General features: G+C 38.1%; 1 protein-coding gene across 2 annotated transcripts in view; it reads left to right on the plus strand.

The window, feature by feature from the left end:
• Nucleotides 1–5,887: 5,887 nt before the first annotated feature.
• The window catches only part of MGAT4D (MGAT4 family member D), a 34,931-nt gene continuing 14,536 nt past the window's right edge, over nucleotides 5,888–26,282 (plus strand). The window contains exons 1-7 of one of the 2 annotated variants that reach the window (XM_038136274.1): nucleotides 5,888–6,421; nucleotides 15,818–15,979; nucleotides 17,956–18,096; nucleotides 19,738–19,871; nucleotides 21,990–22,036; nucleotides 23,836–23,949; nucleotides 25,262–25,337. In XM_038136274.1, the coding sequence (XP_037992202.1) occupies nucleotides 6,331–6,421; nucleotides 15,818–15,979; nucleotides 17,956–18,096; nucleotides 19,738–19,871; nucleotides 21,990–22,036; nucleotides 23,836–23,949; nucleotides 25,262–25,337 (765 nt within the window). In that variant the 5' untranslated portion in view covers nucleotides 5,888–6,330. The remainder of the gene's footprint in view (nucleotides 6,422–15,817; nucleotides 15,980–17,955; nucleotides 18,097–19,737; nucleotides 19,872–21,989; nucleotides 22,037–23,835; nucleotides 23,950–25,261; nucleotides 25,338–26,282) is intronic. The other variant, XM_038136275.1, reaches the window with a different exon arrangement.

Raw genomic sequence — 26,282 nt, forward strand, 5'->3', positions numbered from 1 at the left:
GGCGCTCCTGCTCCCTCGCCCGCTACCCGCCCGCCTCCTGCCCCGCCGGGCCGGGCAGCGCTGCCACTGCTGCCCGCAAAGCCGCACTGTGTGCAGCAAGCCAGTAATGAGAGACGTCGGAGAGAGACATCGAGTGCCTGTTTCGGAGTTGCACAACCCTGGGTGGTTAAACCACAGATAATCCACAGATCAAGCGCCCCAACTATCAGAACTTTTTCCTATTTATACATTTTAGTACACAAAGGGATTGGTGTTCGTTGGCTACAAGTTACCCAGTTCTCTTACCAATCAGTATTCTGTCTTCTACTGGTTGATGGTTCTCTCACCTCTCGTGCTAATTAATCCCGTGCTCAGTCTCTCTCTCCTTTGGGGCCGGTGGGTTTTTGTGTCGGTGCCCTGTGAGTCGGGATCTGCCCCTGCCAGAATTCCCTGTTACCCAGCTGGAGCCCATTTCAGCACAATTACTGACTTGTTTTCATTTGTTTCTTCCTTATCTTGGGAGTTCGGCCAGATGTCCTTGTGGGCCCTAAATTCTGCATTTGTGGTGTGCGCTATGGGGCATCCACTTTATCCACAGTGGTACATCCTTCTTCCCAAGCTTTGTTAACCTCCCTTTGGTCTGAGAACATTGAAGCCTGTCCAGTCCTAAAGCTTAACAAGACAATTCTGCCAAAAAATAAAAAATAAAAAAAAAATTGGTAGAACACCTGGACATCACCTAGAGCTTGTTGGGTGCTCTCTCTTTCATGACTCAAATCTCCCCTCTTGCTGGTTAGGCTTGAAAGTAGATAAAGATGAAAACACCAAAGGATATTCTTTCTTAAGAAAATTTTTACATACTCCACATCTTGTGACAGTTGGGCTAGATGATTTTAGGAAGTGTGTTACCATGGATCTTGCCTTGCCTTTGCTGAATGAAGGTTCAGCCTGAGTGTTCCATTTCGTTTCAGTCACTACTTCCATTGTATTATAGTTGATTGTTTCAGTAAACATAGGTTGAACACAGAATTGTATGCAAAATTTGGAGTGTTGTAAGGGAGCTGGCAGACTTGCTTGGCTGCATTCTGATATATTTTTTGTTGTGTGGAAATTGAACTAACTTGTACACTAAACCAAAAGCCACACAGCAGATCTGATGGCCTATGAGAGGATTTCAGAGCATGGACCAACTTGTTTGGCATCCTCTCTCTGGATTCCTACTCTCATAGGGGTACACAGTTTCATGTGGGGAAACTATTGACATGTGAACTTCAATTGTTTGCAAATCTTATTCCTACATTTAAAAACTGTGAGGAGAAGTGGTGCATGTTGCATGTTAAGAGGCAATGTAATTGCTTATTGAGCAATCTGCCTTTCAAAGCATTGGAGCGTTGTGTGGAAATAAGCTTGAAAGTATTTATCTAAAAGTATTCTTACTTGGTGACAAGCTCATTACCTATATATAACTTGTTCCATGGTAGCCAAACCCCAGGAAACATATTAAAAAATCAAAGATCCAGTGCCTTAGAACTGGTGACAGAAACTGGAGGAAAGAAATTTTTCTGTATTGCAGGACCTGGATGTAACCTATGGCTCCCACCTAGTTTGTATATGAAACAATTCAGAGCAAATACTCAGGGAAAAAAAAGATTGTGCTATAGCTCCCATCTGACAACTTGGCAGCGCACTGCTGCTGTGATATTTAAACATAGCTGGGCTGACATCATCTTGTCAGAGGATGCTACACCAGCAGCCGAAGGGCCTTAGTTTGATTTTGGGAAGACAGAAGAATTGCAACAATGTGAACAAATGTAAGGGTGGTCAGGTCCTTCCTGACAGTCTTTATGCCCACACACGGATTTCTCTGAGGTAGTTCATTAAAACTATGAGCTACTGAAATTTTAGGAAATCCAGCAGGTGCATCCTTAAAGTGTGGGTGTGTGCAAATAACACAGGAAATTTCTAGCTGATGATACTTTTGTTGATTTTTCATTACAAAAATTAAACTGTGCTGCTGCTGCTTCAAGGGTTTCCCTTTCCATGGGATCTTTTAAGAGATTAAATTGCTTCATACCAATATGAATATTTCTTCATTATATTTATGGTTAAACAGAAATTACATTTTGTGTGGAATGTTAAGAACCAAAGTAACTTTTACTACAAGTTTTGGAATTTGTTCCACTTTCTATTGTGATTTACTGTAACAATACATACACACAGTACAGGATTATTGTTTTATCAGCTCTCTTTGCTTCCAGTCTCCAGGACTGATGTGTAGAGTGTCTGGTGATGACAGTACGTTGCACAACACTTCTCTGTGATATAACTGGATTTGTTAAGGTAAGCTTGACAGATTTTAAGGTCTTGGTTTAAATTAAGCACTTCTGAAATGTGAGTTTAAAAGATGCAAGTTTTAGTCTTACACTTATTTTTGCTCATATGATGTTTTCTTCACTTTAAATCTGTATTTTAAAGTAATACCTGTAATCAACTAATGATTTTAAAATATTATAGCATGCTTTTTTAACAGTTTTTTTTCACAGCTTTTTGTAAATTGCAAGACAGCATGTTTGATTTCCTACAAATGTCAGCACTTGAATCATGCCAGATGCTTCTGTATCATCATGTGCAGTCAATTAATAAATTATATTAAGACAGTCAAAAATACCATGCAGTCACTTTAAAAAAATCCACCTTCCTCTTGTGTTCAGTATTTGCCTTCAAGTTTTGCCTTCACAGAGACTTTGGTTGACGGGAAAATCGTAACCTGTTTACTTTTTAAAGTCCCATTTCTTGGGTGACCAGCAGGGCAAATAACCAGCAGCTGGATCTCTCTCTAGTCAGAAAACTTTCCATGGCAGCAGCTATTACGTATTATTACTGGTAGTTATTCTTTGTTCCTATACTTTTGCAGATGAAGGACATGGAAAATAATCTACTGCTTGGCTCAGCCAGAAGCCTGTATTATGTCAAATATTTATTTTGTCTCTTTTCTCTACCCTTGCTTACACATGGATGTGTGAAAACAGTATAAAAATGTGGAGCAATCATCTGAGCAAGAAGAGACATTCACTTACAAAGCACAAGGGCAAGCCTAGGAACTCCCTTGCAGGTAAGGAGAACCAGTCCACTGAATCATTTTCTTGGTGTTAAGTATTACAGGTTAGTCAGCAACGTGTTCTTCTATGGAGTTTTTTTAAAGATAATCAATTTCCCAAAAATGCAGAAAGTCTGCTGATGGGCAGTAAAACTGCTCTGAAACTATTAACACCCCCCAAAACCCCAACACAACTTATTGCAGTTATACACAGTTCTTGAGCATGTGAAATAAGATATGAAGAGAGCCCTGGGAGGGAGGTGCTGTGAAAGCATGAAGCAAATAAGGGACCCTGTTTGCAAGTAGGTCCAAGTGCAGTGGAAGTTCATGACAGTTTCAGTCATGAATTTTTTTTTTTTTTTTTTTTTGAGGAACACTTAATGCACTACCTCATTGAAAGTTAATGACCTAGTCTATGAAGTGAGCACCAAGTAAATGATCACCACAACTTTGCATGGCTGAGTAACTGTATCTGCTGCCTTAATAAATAATATCAAATGCAGTCAATGTCAGTCTCCACGGACAGTCCCTGCACACTATGTCAGTTTGCTATTAGTTTCTGGAAATACATGATGGTCTTTTTTTTTTTTTTCCCTTACTTGCTCTGAACATAAGCTTGAATGAAATGTGTGTTAGATTTCCATTAGTCTTCAGCAGCCCTCCTGCTTGACCTCATAATTTACATGTTCGCTTTGGCTTTATTACAGATAGAACACCAACCAATAAAGACATTTTATTCATTACTAGGGGGGTATTTAATGCTCATTTGTTCCTCTTAGTTCTAAATCTCTATTTTACTGCAAATTGCCAAAATTTACATTGACCCTCCATCAAAATTCGTGCCCTGAGCTTTTAGTTTGTTAAGTGGGAGAGGGAAATGGTGATGGGGAGGCAGTAGGAGAAGATGATTATGTCGTAATTGCATTGCATCTTATTAGCCAATTACAAATGCATATCCAAAGTGTAACTTAAAGAAGATTTCTCAGTAAAATATTTCAATGGCACAGAAACAGAAGGTAGAGGGAAGTTCATAAGAAATGCGTACAGGACAGGAATAACTCAAGGCTTCACGGCAATTTATGGAGCCACACTGAGATTTTTAGTTCATGTATATACTGACACAGGCTACTAGCAGTCTCCTGCATTTTTAATGAATAATAATATTTATAATTCAAAGTAATTAGTAAACAGAGATATAAACCCATCCATATCATAATTCAAACACAGGAAGGTCATGCTAACCTTGCCAGAGCAGCAATATACAATTTGTGAGGTCTAAAATTTCCAAAATGGACACAGGTATACTGTTGTTATTATAAAGAGGGGCACATAAAGGCAGCATTGATATTTGGACTCCAGTACACCCGTGTCTGGACACAACTGTTGTAGAATTTGGCATTGCCTTGCACCACACCATTCATTTTGCACACAAAATTATTTAGGGGTTTAGTACAAAATGAAGTAAATTGTTAAGTAAGCAAATAGAGAAAAGGAAGGAAGAGATACTGTATTAATAATACAAGCATATTTTTAGAAAACAAATTGTCTAAATTACTATGTCCTCTGGGTAAATAAGGTAATGAATTATATATGCTAGTAATACATTAAGAAGTAGAGAACAGTTTAGATAGCAAAAAGCTTACTGCTTTTGAAAGCTACCCAAGCCCAGTCTGATTTCTGAAGCTGTACTTTGCATGTTTGCAACACAGAACAGGAAAGCATATTTTCTTTATCATAGCTGTAGAATGAAAGGTAGATTTGTGAGCAGGTAGAGAACATCTCAAAGCAAAAGCCACTAAATACCTGCGAATCAGGTATAAGAAGGAGGAAGATTTTTGTCTATAAAATGTGGGTGGTTCTATTAGAACTGCGTTGCTGTAAGTAGTTCCAGGAACCTTGGTAAATGAGGTATCTGTTCCCTTTATAAACTATATTGTAGAAGATGTATTCTAAGCAGTTTTTAATTTTTTGTTTCCTTATAGATTGTTGAAGACCTAAAAAGGCAACAGGTGTGCGTGTCCGAATGGAAAGGCACATGTGTGAAGCGACGTACAATGGCTGCAGTATAATACTGTTATCAGGGTAGAGGTACCAGTGTACCATTAGACTTTGATAGGGTTAGATTTTGCAGCTGCTTGCCCTCCTTCTCTTTTAAGGTGAACTGAAAAGCTTGGTTTATTTACCTGATTCTGTGACTGTGCTAAATGCGTGTATTAATTGTACACAGCTTGGCTTCCTGATACAATCTTACAAGCAATATAAAAACAAATGCCCCATTGGTTTTGAATGAGCAAAATAATGTTCACCATTACAATGTTGTGCAGAAAAAATTCACATCACGAGAGGTTTATGTTCAAAAAGGAGACAGAGGAGTCCCGTGACTTTGTTCATGAACAAAGGGAGAAGCCATGAGGCATTTCCCATGGGGTCTCTCAAATTGTTGGACGACGCAGCCCCCTTATTATCCTGATTTTCCCAGTCGCATCACCCTCTTTCTTTCCCCATTGGCTGAGGTACTTGGAAGGTACAGACTTCCCAATTCGCCTACTATACGTCCCCCTTAACGTGCACACGCACGCACCACCCCTTGCATAAGATAGTTCTGTCAAGTCTTTATTCTTTTTCTCGAAGTTCGGGGATTAAGCATGACCTTGGCTGAGCAGTACTCCCTGTCAATTAGTAACACTTTCTGAAACTCGTTACTTCCTTATCTACAAGTCTCTGGCCCTAGCTACGAGCAGATTCACAGCACCTGTTTGTAAAGACACATTCATCTTATTCCTTTCAATGGTATGACTTCGGCTGAACAGCACCTGCCGAAGTGCCGGCCCGAGACGTTTTTGTCGTGAGCAGTCCACACTTGCCGCAGTCAAGAGGTTTTTCGGTGTTGGTCTGAGCACCGGGAAAGCTGAGGGCAGGGGAGGGCTCTGCCAGGGGCTTCACAGCGGGAATTGGCGTGGGCACGTGGCTGGTGTCTCCCGGGGGAAAGCCGGACGGCAGGAGGAACAGGTGTCCCCTCTGCACTTTACGTGTCCCTACCGACGAGCACCCCCTCCTCGGGGAACGCCGATGTGCAGCGGGAGAGCCCGGCGGCCCCGCCCGGCGATCAGCGAGGAAGGACGTGTCCCGGCGCTCTGCGCAGGGGGTGGGCAGGGCAGTGAGGAGCGAACACGCCCGGCCCGCGTTGCCCGTGCGGTGGCGGTGGCCGTGGCGGTGGCGGTGGCGTGGGTGTCTTGCGGGCAGAGCCGCGGGAGATGCGGCTGCGGCTCGGGCAGGTGCTGCCGGCGCTGTGCCTCGGCGCCGCCTTCCCCCTGCTGTGGTACGCGGTGTGGCAAAGGAGCCGAGGTGAGAGTGGGCGGCGGGGGCGCCCTGTCCCGTCTCCTCTGTCCGGGGCGCACAGGGCGGGGGGCGCGGTGACACCTGCTGTGCCCCTGTGGCTGGGCCGTCGGGGCAGCGCGGCGCTGGCTCCCGCTCCGCTGCGCCCTCCCGGAGCCGCGCCCGACGGTACCGGGGGCACTGGGGCCGCGCCGGCCGTCGTGCGGCTCCGTCCCGCCGTGCGGCACTGAGCCCGGGCAGGGCACGGCCGGGGTTGCGACGGGAAGCGCGGCGAGTCGCCCCATCCCCTCCCGGAGCCCTGGACCCGATCGGCTCGTGCTGGGCAAATTAGGAACCTGTGTGGCGCCGAGTCTTGGCCGCGTGTAAGGTTGGGCGTGCGGGTCTCGCCTGGTCCCCCGGGGTCGTGGCTTAACTGCACCCAGGCCCAACCTTGCGAAACGGCTCACAGGACTGGATCCTTGGGCCATACTTGCCCTATTAAAAATACAACCCTAAATTTAAGAAACAATAAGAGTTTCTTCTTAACTTTTTTCCCTCTTTTTTTTTTTTTCAACTCTTTTTCTAACAAGCATCTTACATTAAGACGGAAAGCAAAATCTAAATGTGGTTGCTAGAGCTGTCACTTTTAAAATGGTTTTGATTTTATTTTTAAGGAGGATAAAGTAGCATTATCCATCCTACAATTGTATTTGGGCCTCATGAACAGTCACCTTTTCCTGTGCATATTTCCAGGACCAAAATGCAGAGGAAAAAAACCCTGAATATTTTATATTTTATTTCTAAACTTTAAAATTATACGCTGCCTTTTTAGTAGGTTATGTAGGCGGCACATGCCAAATAGATCTTCGTAAAGCCATGTCTAAGATTCTCTGAGCCAGTGTAGGAAAGATAAAACTGATGGTATTTTCCAAAAAGAAATAAGAAGTTATTTCCAAATAGTATCTCTGAGACTTGCAGACATGGGTTATTATGGGTGAGGGAGTTGTTAGTTTGGCGTGAGGGAAAGAGAGTGGATCTTTGAGTGCTTCCTACGTACACCTTTATAAAAGGTTTGGTTTTATGGGTGCAGAAGAATTAGAATAAACCACTTAGTAATTTCTGGGATGAATACAATTCCAGCTAGCAGAATTATTATTCCTGTAACAAATAAAAGTGGTGGTATAGATCTAGGCCCCACAATGGCATATTGACTAGAGTCAAGGCAGTGCTGGTACTCCTGCCTTTTAGGTCAACTATATGGTTGTTTATCTTACAACATTTTATTTTTCCTTCAGTGGCACTCCTACGAGGAGTGGGGAAGGAAAAATGAGGAAAAATCTTAAGAGACTGAGATGCAAGAGAGGTCAGAATGAACGTGTTTTTCCAATCTGCAGTTACCATTGTGTTGTCTTGTTCATGTTTTGAGACTCCTCATCACTGACGTTACATTTTCATTTCACTTTCTTTGTGACGTTTCGCTAATGACATTCCGTACTGGGCTGTTTTGCTTTGGGATTTTATTTGTGTTTTGTTTGTTTGTTTTGGGCAAGAGGGATAACATGTGTTGTGGCGTATGTGTGTTAACTTCTCTTTCCATAATTGGCTCCTCCTCCACAGTTACTCCAAACTGAGTAACTAACTCCTCTCAGATGGTATGATTTTCCTAATCACTATTATTTGCACCTGTTTTTTAGCAAACTTTTGATCATTGTATATGTGAATATGTAGTCTTAAGACTCTCTTAAGCTTGGTAAATCTCACAAATGTGTAAATAAAACAGTTAATATTTAACTAAAGGAGAAAGTAGCAGTATGTGGTGAATGACTTTGTATTATATTTATTTTACTTAAAATATAGTCTTTGCTCCCAAGGTGTGTTAGGAAAAAAGCCTTCTACTCATCCAGAAAACCTTAAGACCAGCCAGCCATAGGTAACAATAACAAAGGTTGTTACTTTTTCTTCAGAGACAAGCACTGGAAGCAAACCCACTAATGCTCTGTTGCTGTCACACAGGGTATTTGTTTAAGAAAATGGTTTGGAATTAATATTTTGCTCTGAAAACAGGCAGATATCTCTGCTTAGATGTCATTCAGCCTTTGTTTTTTCCTTCTGCACTGCTGAATTTGCTCTCCATTGTCATGCTTAGAGCAGTATAGGAATTTCCACTTTTTGTGCCTTTCAAACTACGATGTGTATTTTCTTTTCTAATACCCTTTTCACTTAGCCCACCAGTTACTGTGAGTACTGTTGCAGCTTGTCAGCTCCCATCTCTTTTCCCTCATTTGTCAAATGTTTTCTGACTCATTTTCTTTTACACATTTGTTAAATCTCCCCTAACTTCTGTTAACTTCTCTGGCCATTGAAATGTTTAGGCTGCTCTTGATTTTTTGACTACAGTCTATCATACTAAGCAGTGTAGACTACTACTGCTGTGTAGTCTGTAGTATTCCCTCAGGTTTCTGTCTAGTTAATTGTTTCTTGGAAAGCAGTGATTTTGGGAGAGTAAATAAGTTTTGTAAAACTAGGACAGGGCACCCAAGCTCAAGACTAGTGGTCTTAAGTACTTCTATAATATAAAAGTGTAAAATATTCTTCAGTTTGTCTGCAGTCTCAGAGCCTTTCAACCCTTGAATATTATAAGTTTAAATCAGATTTTGGCTCTGTCCCAAATTCTGTGCAAATAAAAATCAATGCCTTAAGTCACCTTTAAGCTAAAGTGACCTTTAAATACCTTATAGTAAAGGTAGCTTGAGAGATTTGAGTTGGAATGTATTTACTGTCAAGACAGCAGTAATAATTGGCTCTTTTGACTTGGAGTTGTGAGACTAAAATCAAGTACACGTAACTCACACTGGCATAGCAGGGAAGATGCTGTTCACTCATTCACTTAAAAGATCAGAGTCTACCACAGTCATTTCAGTTATTATGGATAATGCTGTGTATATTTTAACTATGGTTAGAAAGATGTTTTCATAGTCACTTTTTCCATTGCTTTTTAAATATAAGCAAAGGTTTCATACTAAATATGCTGATATTTTTGTGGCCAGAAAAAAACCAAACCAATGAGATTAAAGTAATTGTGGAGACAACTGGTAATGATCAGGTTTTCAGCAAAAGCAAATGCTGTGTCTAGAGTTGTGTGGTGGTTCCTTCAGCATCCACTGGAGTGCATGTGAATGCAGACTGCTATTAGTGAGCAGTCAGCTGGGCTGCTGCAGCAATTCCTGTTCCATGTCCTACAAGGTTTTGCTGTGAACTTCTTGGTCCCTCCCCAGGCCCGAAGCCAAACCTGTCTGAAGCAAACAGTTTGTATCTGAGCATAGGAAAGGCTGTTGTTGGGATGATGCAGAGGTTTCTGCTTGTGAGACTGAGTTACAATTCAGTTGTTAATTCACCTGACCAAAATTGTCTGCTCTCACAATAATTCACCTGACCAAAATTGTCTGCTCTCACAAAAATGCTCTTCGTATAGGTTTGGAGTTCTGAGAAATAGTATACAACTTACAATGTATGTAGTGCTTTTCTCACACAGTTTTAGCTATTAATTTCCACGTAAATACTAATCCATTAAAAAAAATCACCCATATATTAAAATGATAAAGTAAATGTAAGGAGGCAGTTATTCTTTTGCCACTTGAAAAACAGAAGGCAAAACCATATTATAAACTCATTATGAACTTACATAAAATTCATTTGGAGGAAACAGTATTCCTGAATAAAAAAAATTTTTTTGGTGTCTTTGCTGAATAACAGTGACATTTTTGTAAGTCACAGCAATAAGGCAAATCAGATCATCTATTTTGGCAGTGCTTCTTCATGTTGCTCTCAAGGGTTACAAGATTAAATCTCTTTGAATTGGTTTGTAACATGTTGCTGCCCTCTTCACCTAAATTTGTGGGATACTTTGTCCAAGGAAATTAAAAATGAGCTTTGCCTGGAAGTTAGGAGAAGTTGATGCTGAAATACGATGTCACAAGGATCTGGGCATATACACGTTGTGTCAAACATTGTGAAACCCGAAATTCATTCGTTATTCCTTTGAGGTGGGATGAACAAGAGAGAAGCTGCTCATACGATTACATTCACAGAAGTGTATATAAGAATCATCAATTATTTTTTTAATCTGCATTTTGAATTTGTTCCACAAATGGGGTGGGGGGGCGATATTTCCAGTAATTTTCTGCCTATGGTGTTATGTTTTGTTTCAGCTGTGCAGCCAAGTGCATGTCCCCGGGAGTTTCTGTCATTTGTGATGGAGTTCTTTGCACGTTTCCTGTCCAGTCCCAACTGGCATACTCTGGCTCAAAGGTTCAATTAAATAGTGGCAAATTGATGGATTTGATAAAGAAGTCTTGAATTACGCTGCTCTCACTTCAGCCAATACAGCTTATCCAGACTTGTGAACATGCAGAAGCCAATCTTCCTGTCTTCTCTGGGACTGCTTGGCTGTGTTTAACCACCACTTTTCCCAGCTGTCCCAGCTGACTGGTAGGCTACATCTTCCCTTCATGTGTACATTTCCTTTCAGTGACACAGAGCAAACAAAGGTTATTGCACGTTCAGGTTTTGCCTCAACATGCGCTTGGGTTGTGGCTGAAATGAACAGTGGGATCAGGAAAGAGTTTTTCAGTGCATCAGTTGCTTTCTCAGTTTCTTTGTGCAGTTCTGCATTTGGCATTTTAAAAACCCTCCAACATACAACAGCCTCAAAGGGTCCACTTAAAGCTCGGTATTTACTGATCCAAAATTTTATATCAAAATTCATATCCAAGACTTAGAAAAGCTGTGTAGTTTTACTGGCTTCAACATGTGTAATTTATTAAATAAAGATTCTGCTGCTTCTCACTGTTACTTCAGGCAGAACTCTGACTAAAGAGCAGAGGAACTTAGCCATAAATCTTGTTGTACAAAAGGAGGCCAGTTATTGTTGGGTTTTGTAGAGAAAGGGATAAGGGAGCATTTAAGACCTCTCTTTGTTTGCTGTGCAGTGTTTCGTGATAACTTTGGACAAGTGTAACCATATGACCTTCTGCCTTCCTAGTGTTGTACACTGGGTCTTGAGGAACAGAGTTTTGTCTAGAAATACCTTAGTTGGTGGCTAGGCATTTAACTAAATGTGTGTATAATTTGGTGGTTGTTGCTACCTCAGGAAGAGAAGTAAAATAGTTAAATATTGAAAATACCAACCAGAACAAAGCAATAGCAATTGCTTGAAGTTAATGAGTACTACCTTAAAAACAAAGTATACCAATTATGGCCAAACACCATACAATATCCATTCAATTTCTATATTTTTTTACTTATTTTAATAATATTGCTTTCCTATAAGATGACGTTCTGACTGAATGTTTTAAGATCACTTTTCACTACATTCTAATATAGGAAAAGACTTGAATCTAAAATGAGGATTGTTTGCCAACATTTAAGAAAATATTGTTAGAGCTTAAGTTGTATTTCCTTTGAAACAAGTTTGCTTATCTATTTTCAGTTAGAGACAGTATGTAAATTGTTCAGTAAAAGTATTCTGTGCCAAACACAAGACTGAGTTCATGGTCATTAGACAATATTGTGAGTTTTTAAAATCCACTTATTAACTTTGATCTGCCTTTAAATCTGTAAGATGTGTGTTTGTTTTAATATCAGAAGTATTCTGATCCTCTTCCCAGTATGCCCTGTATGGGAATAGAGGAACCCTATCTCCCCTGCTCGAAGTTGCTGGCACAGTGCTTTTCTTTGATGTCCCTGGGTTAATGCAAAGTCCCTCTACTGCCTCGTAGCTCCTGATGTGGACACTGTCAAAGGCGGGTAGATGTCTCTAACATTTTGGAAGACACAAATAATACTGTGCTGTAAGACTCTAAACAAAATAGTTGAAGGTAATGCACATTGTTGAATTTAAATGTTTGCCTAAGAACTCGCTGTTCTGACCTGAGACAGAGGCATTATTTGGGCAAATATTTTTCCTTCCTTACTCAGAGAGCACAAAACCTGAGCGTGCAAAGCATGTAACAAGATTCAGAAAGGTATCTCATATTAGATCAGTTATGGAGAGATAATAAACTGCCAGTTATTAGTCCAATGCATGCCTCAGTGTTTTAATATGACTCATTAACCTGAACAGTGATTAGTGGTTCCAAGCACAGAGTATGACAAGATCTTTTGCAGTTAGTGTGCATATATAGTTTTCCTTTAAGGTGGCCATTAACCAAATTTCAGTTTCTAAAAGAAACAGTCTTTAGGTATGATAAGCAATTTAGGTTGTAATCAAGAAATAGGAACAAGATTCACTGCTAGAGTTTGAAGCATTTTCTTCCCTCCTTTCTTCCACTCCAAATTCTCCTCTTATTTTTTTTTTCTCTTTGAAGAGGAGATAGCGATGAATTGTTCCACAGCTCTTAGATATTGCCAGAAAACGTTAATGGGACTGAAAGCATTTATGATCATACAGGAAGCATATATATATATATGGAGCTAAGAGAAATAATCAGTTTGCTTTGAGAATGAGTATTTGCTTTAGAGATTGGTATTGTTTCTAAACAGTTTAATATGCAGTGCAGAACGTTTTATATATATATAAAATGTATTAGGAGATAACGTTTTATATATATAAAATCTATTAGGAGATAACAGAAGAGAACATTTAAAGCCATTTTAAATGTTGCTGTCTTAGAATTACACTATCCATAGGTATATAGGCCAATGTGTAGTTAACAGTCAGAGGAAAGCTACAGTAGAGCTGAAAATTCACTGCAAAAGCTTTTGAGTGCCATCACCGTGTCTGGGAGATGGCTGGCTCCTTTTTTTTTGCTCCATGGCTTGTGCCTAATGTAGTCCCATTGACTTTTCTTAGAAGGAAAATTCATTGAACTACTCTAAGCCCATCAGAGAGATTCGTCTTCAGCTCACCAAGGGGAGAAGAAGCCTTTACATAGAATCCCGTGCTAGATGCTATGCATCCTATGCTTAGATGGAAGACACACAAGGATAATTGATATTGCTAGCAGCTCTTTTAGTTCTCTGTGGATCATTAGATTCTGAAAGAACATTTTCCACACACACATGCTCACACACACACAAGTCCATTTAAACTCAATGACTATTGAAATATTTTGGGTGTTTAGCTTCATAAAGCTTTCTAAACACACATTTTTTGACAAAGGTTTAGTAATAGTTAATGTTGCTTATTTACATGTGCTCTAGTAAAATTTAGAACATTACGTGTTCTATTTCAAACTATATATTTTTATAATAAATTAATTCTTCACCAAGGGTGAGTGAATATTATGTACCTTGTGTCAAACCCTTGCTTCCTGAGCCATCAAAAACAAATGAGATATGTGATTACTAAGAATCATGTTCCGCTGACAGAAAAGAGGGTTCAATTCTGAAAGACTTAAAAGATGTAGTTTCCCTCTTCTGTTTCTGAAGAAATAGATAAGGCTGATTACAATGCCAGCTTCTTTGGCTGCACTCAATGATAGTTGAGTGTTGACATTTTATTTCCAAGAGGCACTTTGGTAGGCTTATCTGTAAGTAAGCAAATACAACTGCCATTACTTGGTGCTTGCCAAAATGTCAGCCCAGTGGTGACACTGGTCATTTTCAGTCACACTAACTCTGCATAGCTGAGAGAACTATGAAGAGAGGGACTATGATGTTATAATTTGTCTGCAATTTCTTTACTAATTCCTTCCATAAATTGGAATTTAAAGAAAAACTTGTGTCCATTACTGTATCTTTAGCTTATACTTCTGAATTTGTCTGGGAAATGCAAGGTAAATCTCCACCATGTTTGCATGTATTGATATTCTATCTGGAATCACTTTCTTGCTATGAAAATGGTGTGATGATTATCTGTCAGTCACCTAAATCAGCTTAAACCTTTTGTTTTCATTTTATTTGTATACATTCTAAAGGAAAAAAAAACCTAAAGATTGGATCATGGCATTGGAAAGAGAGCTACAAAAGAAAAGCATAAACAAGAAAGTGTATTCATACATGGTAGCTGGTGAAAGGGATCTTCCTTAGGTATGCCAAAAAATCTAGCTTGTTCGGGGTTCTAGCTCTGTAGCTTGATGCCTTGTGACAGATCTTTTAATTTGAAATCTGTTTTAATTGATCTGTTTTATATTGTTTAAAAATATTCATTTGTTTTGACCTACCTTTTTTTTAAAAAAATTTATTCTCTGATTTTCTTACGGAAGCCTACTTCAATCAGGTAGAAGTGTCTTGTTACATGCAGCTGAAATAATCCAGATTTCCCCTTCCTTCAGCAATGCTAAATTTATGTTCATAGCTCCATAGTATAAAATACTCATGTATACGAATACCTTTCTTGCAAGTCAAAACATTTTTCAGAGTGTCAAAAATTTAAGGAAGCATTAACCTAATGGGATTTTATTAAACAGCCTTTAAAATTTTAATGAGGTAAATAATGATAATACACATCCCATGTTTATTTCTTTTTTTCTAACCATTTTCTTCCTAGATGTTTAAACTTCAGTCTTCCAGTCACGCATTTATTGATTAAATTAAGGGCTTGTGTGTTTAATGCAAATAAAACCCCCTGTTTATCCAAAATGCAAACTAATTGCAGTTTGAAACACCTCTACAAATCCTCAGAAATTTGCATTACCTCGGTATTTTGCTCTTAGTGTCTTTTACAGGTGAGAATCCCTGGGAATTCACTTTTCCAGAGAGACAGTGGTGGGTCCTAGAAAACGAGAGCTGCCCCTGATAAAATCTAGCACACTCCACAAATAGAATGTTATCTAAATAACAGCATTTAACTAGGGAAAAAAACAAACCAACTAAACCACAACAAAACCAATAAAAGAAGCAGCATTATAGAACATTTTAAAATTAGTCAGAAGTCCTCTTCTACTTTCTTTAGTCTCGGTTGCAAAGGAGTTATCTTATCTTATTGAAGTATTGCTTTATATTAACCACCTTTAGTAATAGTTCTTAACATACTCACAGATGAAGACTGTATGCTTTGTAACTCATAAATGAAGACTGTAACTCAGAGATGAAGACTGAATGTTTTTTGTATCTCTGTTTTATTTTTAATAGTTTTTGAAAGACAAGACAAGCTGTTACATAATTATACTTTTCAGTGTGAAAAGGGTCATCATGATTTGTTATTTGGTGAAGAAAGGAGCACCTTCCCCTGCAACTCACAGTCTTTCATGGACTTTTTCCTTATTATGGATTTTGTATTCTTGGTTTTGTCTTCAATTTACCTTTACCCAGCTGTGCTCCCTAAACACTGCCTTCTTAATATTCTTCCAGACTACTTCTTCTCCAGAATAAACTTTATTATTGTTTATGCACTTCGGTGATGTGATCTTCTGAACCGTCTCCTATTTTTGAACTTCATTCCATCACAAACCACCTTTTAGAAAATAAATTATGTTCTTATTGCAGGAAACGACTTAGATATGTACCAACACCACTTGCTGGAACTTCAGCAAAGACTGTTGTATGCTGACAAGGAAAATAAGAAAAGATCACACGAACTGAGCAGTGCCCTAGATGAAATTAAACATATAGTTGCAAGAAGAATGAACATTACAAATAATCACACAGGTGTGTAGGAGTTTTCTGTGGTTTTTGTTTTGTTGTTAGTTGTTTTTTTTTTTGGGACACCAAATGTAAATCTTAGTGATCTGGCTTCTTCCCATTGTTTAATAGAACTTTTTAGTTACCTTGCCTTACAGACAGTTGTACATCTCTGCCTATCTGCACACTGTAGTTACATGCAGTAGATTGACAGTTTGATTTTGTAACCTAAAATAAATTATGTAGTTGTGCAGAATCTGTTTTCCTCCCTGTTGAGACTGGCAGAGCTTCTTCCCTGGGGAGAGAAGGGATACCAGAAGAGGCATCTCTGTGCTGGAGGCATTTCACAGTATCCCCCAATTTCAGAAAGAGTCTGGGTGTGACTGAAAACTACCATTTAACAATCCTGATTTTCATTCAGTACAGTAGGCTGATGATCAGACTAAAATGGGGAATTAACTAGGGGAAGAAAGAACAAGGTGCATTTCTTCTTTGTATAGTCAGAGTTGTTTCTTCTGTTCTCCCCCTGCCAGTTTTTGTCTGTTTATCTGATATTACTTCATTGGGACTGTTCAGAAGTGTATAAACAAAGGGCTGAGCATTGGCAGGGTGGTGGTCTTAGGAGCTGTCAGCCCCCAGTAACCCCACATACTGTGGGCGAAGAGTTACTGCCTAATGCACAAAATTGCAGTAAAGGAGAGTGCAAGTTCCCCTTCCCCCTGCTTTTGGTTCTTATTGGAGCCAGCTAAATTTCAGAAAGTATTAAATCTGTCAGTTCACAGGATTTAAAGCAGAAATTTCTTAAAACCGCTGAATAATTTTCCTTTTATTTTTACTTACCCTTCTGCTTCCCATTCCAGCCATGTTTTATTGCACAACCAAAATTGAAAGGTTTATTGTAGTCAATGGAACTGAACTTCCTTGCCCAATATTTGATAGGTATTACTTCCAAATAAAGAAGAAAAGTCCTTGAAAAGTTGTGAAGGTGGTTTCTATGCAGCAAAATTCCAGTATATTTAATGGCTTAACAGTGTGGAAGGACTTGTGGGTCTCTCTCTCATATGCAAATCTCTGGGCAAATATATACGATTGCTTCAGGATTTTTTAAACTATTTTCTGTAAGGTAGGAAATCTCTTTTTAGAGATTTCCTAAATTTTCAGTGGAAGTATCTTTTGGAAGTTGAAAAACTTAAAATATTGCCCATTCAGTAAGCCTCTGCCTTTCTTAATCTAAGGTGAGTGAATAAAGCTGATGATGGTTTTTGTTATACATGTATGTGACTTTGAAGGGTGCTAAATTTTGAGAGTTATTTTAGATTAATTTCTTGGGAAAAGAAACTTTCCATCCTGGTCAATAAATGTTCTGTTGCTTTTATCTTTATTTTAAAGTAGTAAAGAAAAGTAAAATCCCAACTTTTCTCTTAACTGCTACAGCCTTTTCTTTTTCTTGAATAGTTTTTAAATGCCTGTATGTGGTAATTTTTTTTACTATACGACTTTTTATAAACGGAGAACTTTTGCTTGAGCTGTGAAAACCACCATGTGTTATTTTTTGGGGAAAGCATTTCAGTTTATTAAGTAGTTAAGGTTATTAATCAGAATCTGTGTTTCTTTTCATTTAAAAATTGTTTGCCAACCATGTAAAAAAAAACAAACCCAAAACCAAACAGTTTACTGCTGCCTTTAAAATAACTACTTACTGTGTTTTCAGATGACTTAATCCTGCAAATGTGCAGGCACAGGGAAATACAGATGGTATCCCAGGATCTTCAGTCTTAGAGCTCTGCACCACCACCTGCGTGGGAAGGAGTTGTACTAGGAAGTTCTCGATTTAATATAATGTAATATATATGACATATAATAATTTCTGAGGAATAGTTCTGATTGAATAAAGTTGTGTGTGGTAATCTGCCAGTGTTCAGTTGAGCAAAACAGGTGAAGAAATAGGCTTCTCTGCTTGCTTTTTACTTTATGTGGATCTCTGTGTTTGTTGTGTCTTTAAGGCGATTTAAACTGGAAAGAGTTAAAACTCCCTAGAAAACTCCCCATGCATCTTACAAATATCTACTACTATCTCCCTCACCTTCAAGAATATGAAGATGCAGTTTTCCCAAATGTTATTTTTGGGCAACAGAGAACTGGAGGTAGGAAATCAAGTTTGGCTTCTACTTGCTATATGTTTGTATTTTTTATTAATTTCTAGCAATGAAGCATACTCAAAAGTTTGGAATAGATTTTTGCCCTTAACTTTCTAATGTTGCCAAGCTGAATGAATTTTAATGGCAATAGCAGAAGTACTTTTAAAATGCCCACCCCTATTCCAAGTCTTCATCTTAAAGTATTCCGAAAACCTTTTGAATTAGCAATAAAAATAATCTTAATTGAAAAACAAGGTTATTTTTTTGTTTTAATCATATATTCATATGGCTAAGATGTAGTAGCTGACATTTTTTCCCCAGTGCATTCAGTTTGCCAATGTGAGAAGCAAAGGGAAAGGTGATGCGATCATTTAAAGGATATTAATATGTCTTCAATGTAGCTTTTTCATCCCCACGAGAAATCGGGTGGCACCTATAGAAATCATAATGAATTTCAGTGAACTATAATACAAATTTTAAATGCATTGTCCTAACTGTCATGTGACAGGTAAAAGGAACATGCAAAAATAGTAAGCAAATAAGAAATTAGTCAACCATTTTGAAGAGTTTTGTATTTTGTTGAAATTTTTACTTTTCTCTGGGGTGATTTTATATGAAGAAATGCTGGCAGTGTTTTTGATTTAACTAAAAAAAACCCCAAACCCTGAGCCATGCTCATGACAATGGATAACTTTCTACAGACTACTTATTAGTAGGTGTACTTATAGTGATGTGATCTAGTGTTGGAGTTCTCACTAGAGTGCCCATAGATCAGTGCCACTAATAAAAGAATACTCTATGTTTAACCTTCTTTTATTTGTACAGGAAAATCACAATAGCAAGGCAGCAGTTTAATAAGTATAGGTTGACCTTCAGTGTATAAAATGAAACAAATCCCAGTGGTTTAATGGGATATGTGCTGGGAAGGAACATTGGCACTTAGGTTTTTGAGCTGACGTTGGCATGGAAGTTAAAGTCAGAAGCAAGTCACTAACTGCACCTACTGGAATTTTAGTGAATAGAAATCATCTGCAAGGACTAAGATTGCACAGGTTTGCTGAGCTATGTTGGCTGCTGATTTAAATAATGCCCATACTAATGAAAAAAGAGACATTCTGCTTATGGTCTGATGATGTAGCACAGCACAGGTTTGCTACTAGTGGAGTCCTTGCCAGAGACATTTTCAGTTCCTTTATTTTTAATAACAGTAACATCTTAGTTCTTTTATTCTTATTGATGCTATGAAAACCACTGATGCATATCAATTAAACTGCTCAGAAGGGTTTTTGAATTGGATTCCTTTCTGAAATACACAGCATTCACTTCCTATGAGAACCTGCTCACTAGAGCAGTGTAATACTCATGTTTGAATCTCAGTAGCAAACACTTATGTGTTTGCCAGAGGTAGTGATATCTCCAAGTTCTCAAGTGTAGACCTGATGTTTATAACACAGACACTAAACTAAACTAAACATAGCTAGAAGGTGTCTCTCAACTAAACATTGCTACAAGTAGTAGAGCAAATGCTGTCACAGTGCTAAGGAAATACTAACTGTCGCCAAGTTTCATGGTTACATCAAATCAAAATTAAAATGTGATTTCAATTTCCCTTTAAGTTACATGGCTTGAGGCATTCTCTCTTTGCAGTCTCCCTGGTGATGGGTATTCCTACAGTAAAAAGGGAAAAACAAAATTACCTGATTGATACATTGCATTCCCTGCTGTACCAACTATCTGAAGAGCAAAAGAAGGACTGCATAATAATCGTCTTTATAGCAGAGGTAAGTGTGCATGGAAAGATGCAGGATGCGGATAGAAAATGTGGAGATATATGTCTAAACGTAATAGTGCAAAATACTGTTAGCTTGGCCTTTGGGAGGGATTTCTTCAGGGCTGGAGGAGATGGTGAGCAGTTAGTGCCTCAGTGTTCATGTGTGGAAAAAAAACCTGTTATGCAGATGATCGAAGGGTAAAAAGTCTTATTACATTTACCAACACAGTCTTTGGATCAGATTTTCCATCAAAACCATATGAACTCATTATTTATATCTCAAAGTAAGGTTTTCTGCTTCCAGAATGAAATGTAAATCCTCCACAGAAAAGTGTCATAGAACTGAAGAAAGTAAACTTATCTAACGAATGTTCAAATTATTTATCTGCTGGTTTGATAACATGTATCTTGCAAAGTATCTTGACATATTGGAGCCTTCTGCATGTGTTTTGGCATTTCCCATGCACAAGAAAACTGTTCAGAGCCTTGAGCATGTTTGAGAAGGTAAATGCTCAAGGTAAGATATTAAGGATAAATGTTTTTTTTTCCTCACTCAAAAATACCTTGGTTATATCAGAAAAAATAAAAAGCTGCAGAAAGGAATTAGCTTGTAATAGCTTGTAACAGGTAAAATGACTGTGCAATTATTCAGAATTCATATTTATTCTTCGTATTTCTATGTCCTTCCATAGAAAGCATTAAATTAAGGCATGTATTCATTAACAGTTACAGTTTGCTGTTTTTTATTATTTAGTCATCACTTTTGCAGGTGTAAAAATGTCAAACAGCATCATTCATTTACTTTTGGCCATGACTTCCACTTTTCTGTTTGGATCACAATGATGAGTACAGAGGACGAATTTTATTGGCTGTAGTTCCTCTTCAGCATAGTTTTTAGGAGCTGAACTTAACTTTGCAGTTGGTATTTTGCAATGAAGAGCCCTGGCAGTGATGAGCTCTGCCTGGCTGCTGTTGAGGTAAACTTCTTATTACAGGGCTTCAGAGGATTTTGCGAGTTTTTAAGGGTTGACTTATGAATAATTTCCCACTGTGGAGAGTCCTAATGTGACACTTTGAACAAACAGGAGCTGTGGTTGTAGTAATAGTCCATATCAGCCAATTTAGGATTAAACTGCCATTGTAAGACCTACTCTCCCTTTTTCTCCCAACACGAAAGTCAGGTTCTCACAGCTTCCAGTTTTCAGCCATGCAGTAAATTGGAGCAGATAACCATGCTGATCTGAGAGGTGATAAGAACATTTTATTATGAGAGGAGGGCAGGTGTGTTCACTGGTCATGAATCCACACCTTCCTTTTTCCCACAAAGTTTTAAAAGATCAAGGTGAATGTTTACATCATGTGTTTAGCTTGAGTAACTTATTGACTGAGAATGAGTTTTAAGTTCTGGGTATTTTTTTTATTACCACAGTTCTGTATTCCACTTTTTTTTTACTCACCACAAATTTAATATGTAATTAGTAACAATTATATATTAAACAATTTATTTATTTTAAAAAAAATCTGAACTCCTAAGACAGTTATTGTGTTGCTTTAGAAATAAAACTTTGCCCTCTAAATGTAGTTAACAGATATGTTTGGCACACTAACATTATTACTTTTATGAAACAGCAGTAATAAATGTCCTCAAAATTTCCAAACATTGTAAGTTTGTTATATTAGGAAGAAATTAAATAAAAATTTTAAGTATTGCTGACTTTAGACTATTTTGTTTAGGTGATTTTTCTCATCCGCTTTAGGCCTCTTTTGTGATTTTTGGATTATTAACCCAAACCAGTTTTGTTTTACTGATAGTTGTATGTGCTTTACTGGCATAGCAGAACAGAATTTTAGCCAGGAAATAGCCTGGTCTTCTGCAAAAGTAGTGAAAAACAAAGTGCCAGAAATGGCAGCTGGAGATAGTTGGAAGCAAAAGTGAACTATATTGAAGGTTTGGTCGGCTTGAAAAGCCCATACTGTTCCTTACTAGAAATACTGCTGTAACATACCACAATTGTTTGGAAGGAAAAAAAAAAAAAAAGGAAGTGTTTGCATATACATATTCCCTACAAAGTGTTGTTTAATACAAAAACAAGTGACCTTTAATGAAACCCTCCCTTCTTTTCTTTAGGTAGATGCAGAATATGTTAAAAGTGTTGCAGAAAGTATTAAAACCAGGTAAGTCCCACAGAATGTAACACTCAACCACCAGTGTGAACATATTTGGAGCTTTTATGGAAAGAACTAGAACATTTCAACACTGAAATGGAACTGAGGCAAAGGTACACCCTCAATATGTATGCCAAAGCACACTGTGAAATTGAGAACAGAAGTATTTATTTATTTATTGTTTCATATTAAATAGATAATATGCTGTGACTAACTAGTCAAGGTCTCAGCTTAAATCTCTGATAAATATTTCCTTGAGCCTAAGTCTTTTTCCCCCAAAATTAACGATGCACTTTATGCACCTGAGGTTGCATGTATGAGGTCCCCACTGACAACACAACCCTGCAGTGTAATCTGGCATCTGTCATAGAATCACGGAATTCCTTAGATTGGAAAAGACCTGTAAGATCAGTAGAGTTCGACCATTAGCCCAGCACTGCCACTAAACTATGTCTCCTGGTGCCACAACACAGCCATGTTTTTGCAGGCGTCTTTGTTTCCATTTTTTTTACTATTTTTCAGGAAGGCAGTAGACTTGGGACAGCAATGGGATTACATTTATAATCTTAAATGCCACTACATGATGGGCAACAAGGGATGGGTAGTCTTTGCCCTGCCAAATGAACCCTAGAGATGTCAAATGGAAGCTTGGTTCCCACTGCAGTTCTGCTTGCTCTTATCTTCCTTGAATAAGATCCCTGGAGGATTTGACCTTTTCTTCCTCATTTGAGGGTTTCTGCACATCCTCCTTCACTCAAGAGTTTCCCAGACTGTGTTTTGTGTGTGGGTTTCCCCCAGAAGACTCCTCATACTGAGGCTGTTAGCTAAGTAATATTCATCATTTCCTGCCTTTAGGTTTAGCTCAGCTGAGAGAACAAGAGGCATTCCTTCTTGGCACTGCCAAGGTACAATACCTACAGCAATTTAAACACTCTGATAATTTTAATTACTGCTTTATGGCTTTTGAAAAAATTACTGCAGAGTATTTGCTTTGTCAGGGTTACACAATAAAATTGATATTTTTCCCCATAATGCTGGTACTCTGATGTGTTTAATTTTTAGTGTTATCTTTTGTTCACTAATCATAGGAAATGGAAAACTCAATTTTGAAACCACTACTCTACCTGTTTTGCGTTGGGGTTTCAAAATGATTCAATTTATGCACCTGAGGCCTGATTGGTTTTGTTGTTTTTTTTGTTGGGTTGGTGGTTTTTTGTTTAGATTTTTTCATTGGTTGTTTTGTGGTTTTTTGGAGGAAGGGGGATATTTGACTGGCAGATTTGGTTCCCAAAGTAGGTTACACATTTTTTCAACGTTTCTTTAAATGGAAAATTTAATTCTTGAAGCAGAGACTAGACCCAGACTCCCCATTTTAAACTCCTGCTGTGGGACAGTATAATTTTGCTTAGAAAGTAGAATTAGAGTTGGGGTAATGGTAAGGAAACTGGGAGCTCTCATGCAAGGGGGGACAGTTGTGTGTTGTTCTAGATAGTGGGTTTGGTTGTGAATTACTGCTGCATTTTGGCAACTACCTCTGGATTATTAGTAAGCATCTACAGCTGCAGGAGGGGCAGGATTTGTGAGACACACTTCTCTCCAGTGTTTTCTGAGACTTGTTGAGTTCCTGACCTGTCTGTTCTTATGGTTGTTAAAGACCACTTCTTGGTTCCAAATTTGCGGTCCGTTTCTTTGCTAGAGTGGTGGATTCCACTTCTGGAGGAGCATACCTAACTTTGGGGAGCTGCTGTCTGAGGTTGCCCTCAAAAGTCTTTTTGAGGAATGGGGTCTCACTAGGATTCTCTTCCCAGCTTCCCCAGAGAAGTCCAGTCTGGAGTCCTAGAGGTTATTTCTCCTCCTGCTTCCTATTACCCAGATCTTTCCAACCTGAAAGAAACACTTGGAGATTCTGAGGACCGTGTGAGGTAAGATTGATGTGTAAAACCTAAGAACTTTTGCTAAGAGTGTAAAATGGAAAATTCAGAAAAAGTCAGCATTGTTTGAGCTGATAATGTTTTTGTGTTTCAGAGCTAAAGGACCTCATTTGTACTTGCAAAAAGAATTTACAAGGGGATGTTGAGAAATGCTATGCTGCACATCAGCTTCAGGGTGAAAGCCAAGGCATCTCCTTAAGGTCTTGACTCTAGGCATCCAACAGGTTTTAAACCAGATGGATAATGCCAACAGTAATAGGCTATATGATCTCTCATAAAGGAAAAGATAGAAAAATCTTTAATGTAATTGATGAGGGAGAGTCTCTGTGAGCACACAGCCCATGCGGCCCTCTAGCTAACCACTGACAACTACTGTGGGTTTAATTAATGACCTAACTTTTGGTGATCATTGGGGTTTTTTATCTACTGTTACTACACCCGTAATGGTTATTTCATTCACTCCCATGCCCCAAATTCAGTAAGACAGAGATTATAACCTTAAAAAATAATATATATATATATATATATAGGAGGAAAGTAATTTTCTTCATCAACAATAACTAATTTGTCAGAAGCCACTGCAGCAATGCAGCAAGAGAGTTGCAGTACTAAGAGTTTAGGCTGGAGGAAATCAGCTAGTATATTTACATATATGTGTGTATGTATATTGGCTTTATAGATAAACTTTATGTGTTCATACCATAGACCATAAACAAGTTTACATACTTATAATTTAGTTTTAGGTATGATTAGATTTGGATCAGTTATACTTTTACGTTAATTAAACACCAATAAATTACTCTGTAGTCTTTTAGTGTTGATTATCAAACATCATCATCATCCTCTGGTAAAATGAGCGACTGTACAAAATATGTGTTTAAATATAAACCTGAAAATTATGGTTATCAACCTTCTCTTGTCCTGTTCATATGTAAAGCCATTTACTTTTTCATCTTTAAATAATCCATGTGTCTTTATTTCTACTCTTCATAAAATAATGAGTAGAATCTTTTAAGTCATTTGACATGAATAACTTGTTAGACATTTTGTTTCAAGCTCTATTGAGAGAGATCAATTTTTTTTTTGTTTATTTAATGTTAACTTTTATAGGAAAATAAAATTATTTATGAATGTTTACACTGATTGTAGAGGAATGCTTTTGCACTTAACAATGGGTTAGAATATACAACCTTACAATTTTATTATAGAGACAAAAATGCAGAGTATTAGAAGTTCTCTTATTATAGAAATAACTCTTGCAACCCCCTCAAAAAGCTTATCAGAATTTGCTGCTTATGTTTAGGTGGAGAACTAAACAGAATTTGGATTATAGCTTTTTAATGCTATATGCTCAACCTAAGGGAACATTTTATTTACAGGTATGTCCATGTTATCATTAAGTAGCAGCAATACCTCTGTACTGTTGATTAGTTTTGACAATTTTAATTTCAAAGGCCTCAATAAAACCAGCAATCTTATGTCATTTTCTGTGCATTTTGCCTATGCTCCTTACAAGCATCCACATATTGCTGTATTTATCTACATCTTGAAGCCAGGTACTATTTGATTAAAACTTTCTCTACCTTCCTGTCATTTGTGAAGTTGAAGAGCAAGGTAACTGAAACATGAAACCCTCATTTGATTTGGCTAACAAAGTCAGAGTTTAGTATCTTTTTACTTACTGCAGCCAGGAAAAAGAGTAGTGATAGGTTCAGCTTATAGCTAAGATGACAATGAAGTGAAATATTTCATACCGGGAAATACCAGTAGAGTGATACTTGAGCTAAGGTCAACTACAAGTTGGCACAGATCCTTAATTCTCTAGGAGATTTTGTGTTAGCCTTTAAAAAGATCCCCATGCCTTTAAGCTTAGCTTTAACCATCATTCTAGATTTGTGCTAATTTGCACTCCATAAAGATCTTAATCACCACCAGAGATTCCAAAATTTATAAGAGCTGTTCAATCATGGAACAGGTCTATAAAATTTCACGTAGCTCAATAATGTCAACAGTTTTTAAAAAAGCTCAGAAGAGCATTTTGCCTCAGATTCGGTATTCCATAAGGACATCACAGATTTCCTGGAAGCAGAAGACTGCAGGACCTGGCATCTCCTACAGTTTTTCTCAGGAATCAACAAACCACATTTGAGCTGGGCTACTTAAGAGTGCCCATGCTCTGTTCTCAAATGTGGCATAGGTGCTCAGGATGCAGGTGGACAAACAAAAATGCCGTGTTTTGAACAATTATGGTTTAATGGAAAAGAAAGTATTTTCCTGTGGCTTTTGTATATTTTAAGAACATTATCCAAGTTTACTGAGTGCAC

The sequence above is a fragment of the Motacilla alba genome, chromosome 4 (genome assembly GCF_015832195.1).
Source record: "Motacilla alba alba isolate MOTALB_02 chromosome 4, Motacilla_alba_V1.0_pri, whole genome shotgun sequence".
Classification (NCBI taxonomy): domain Eukaryota; kingdom Metazoa; phylum Chordata; class Aves; order Passeriformes; family Motacillidae; genus Motacilla; species Motacilla alba.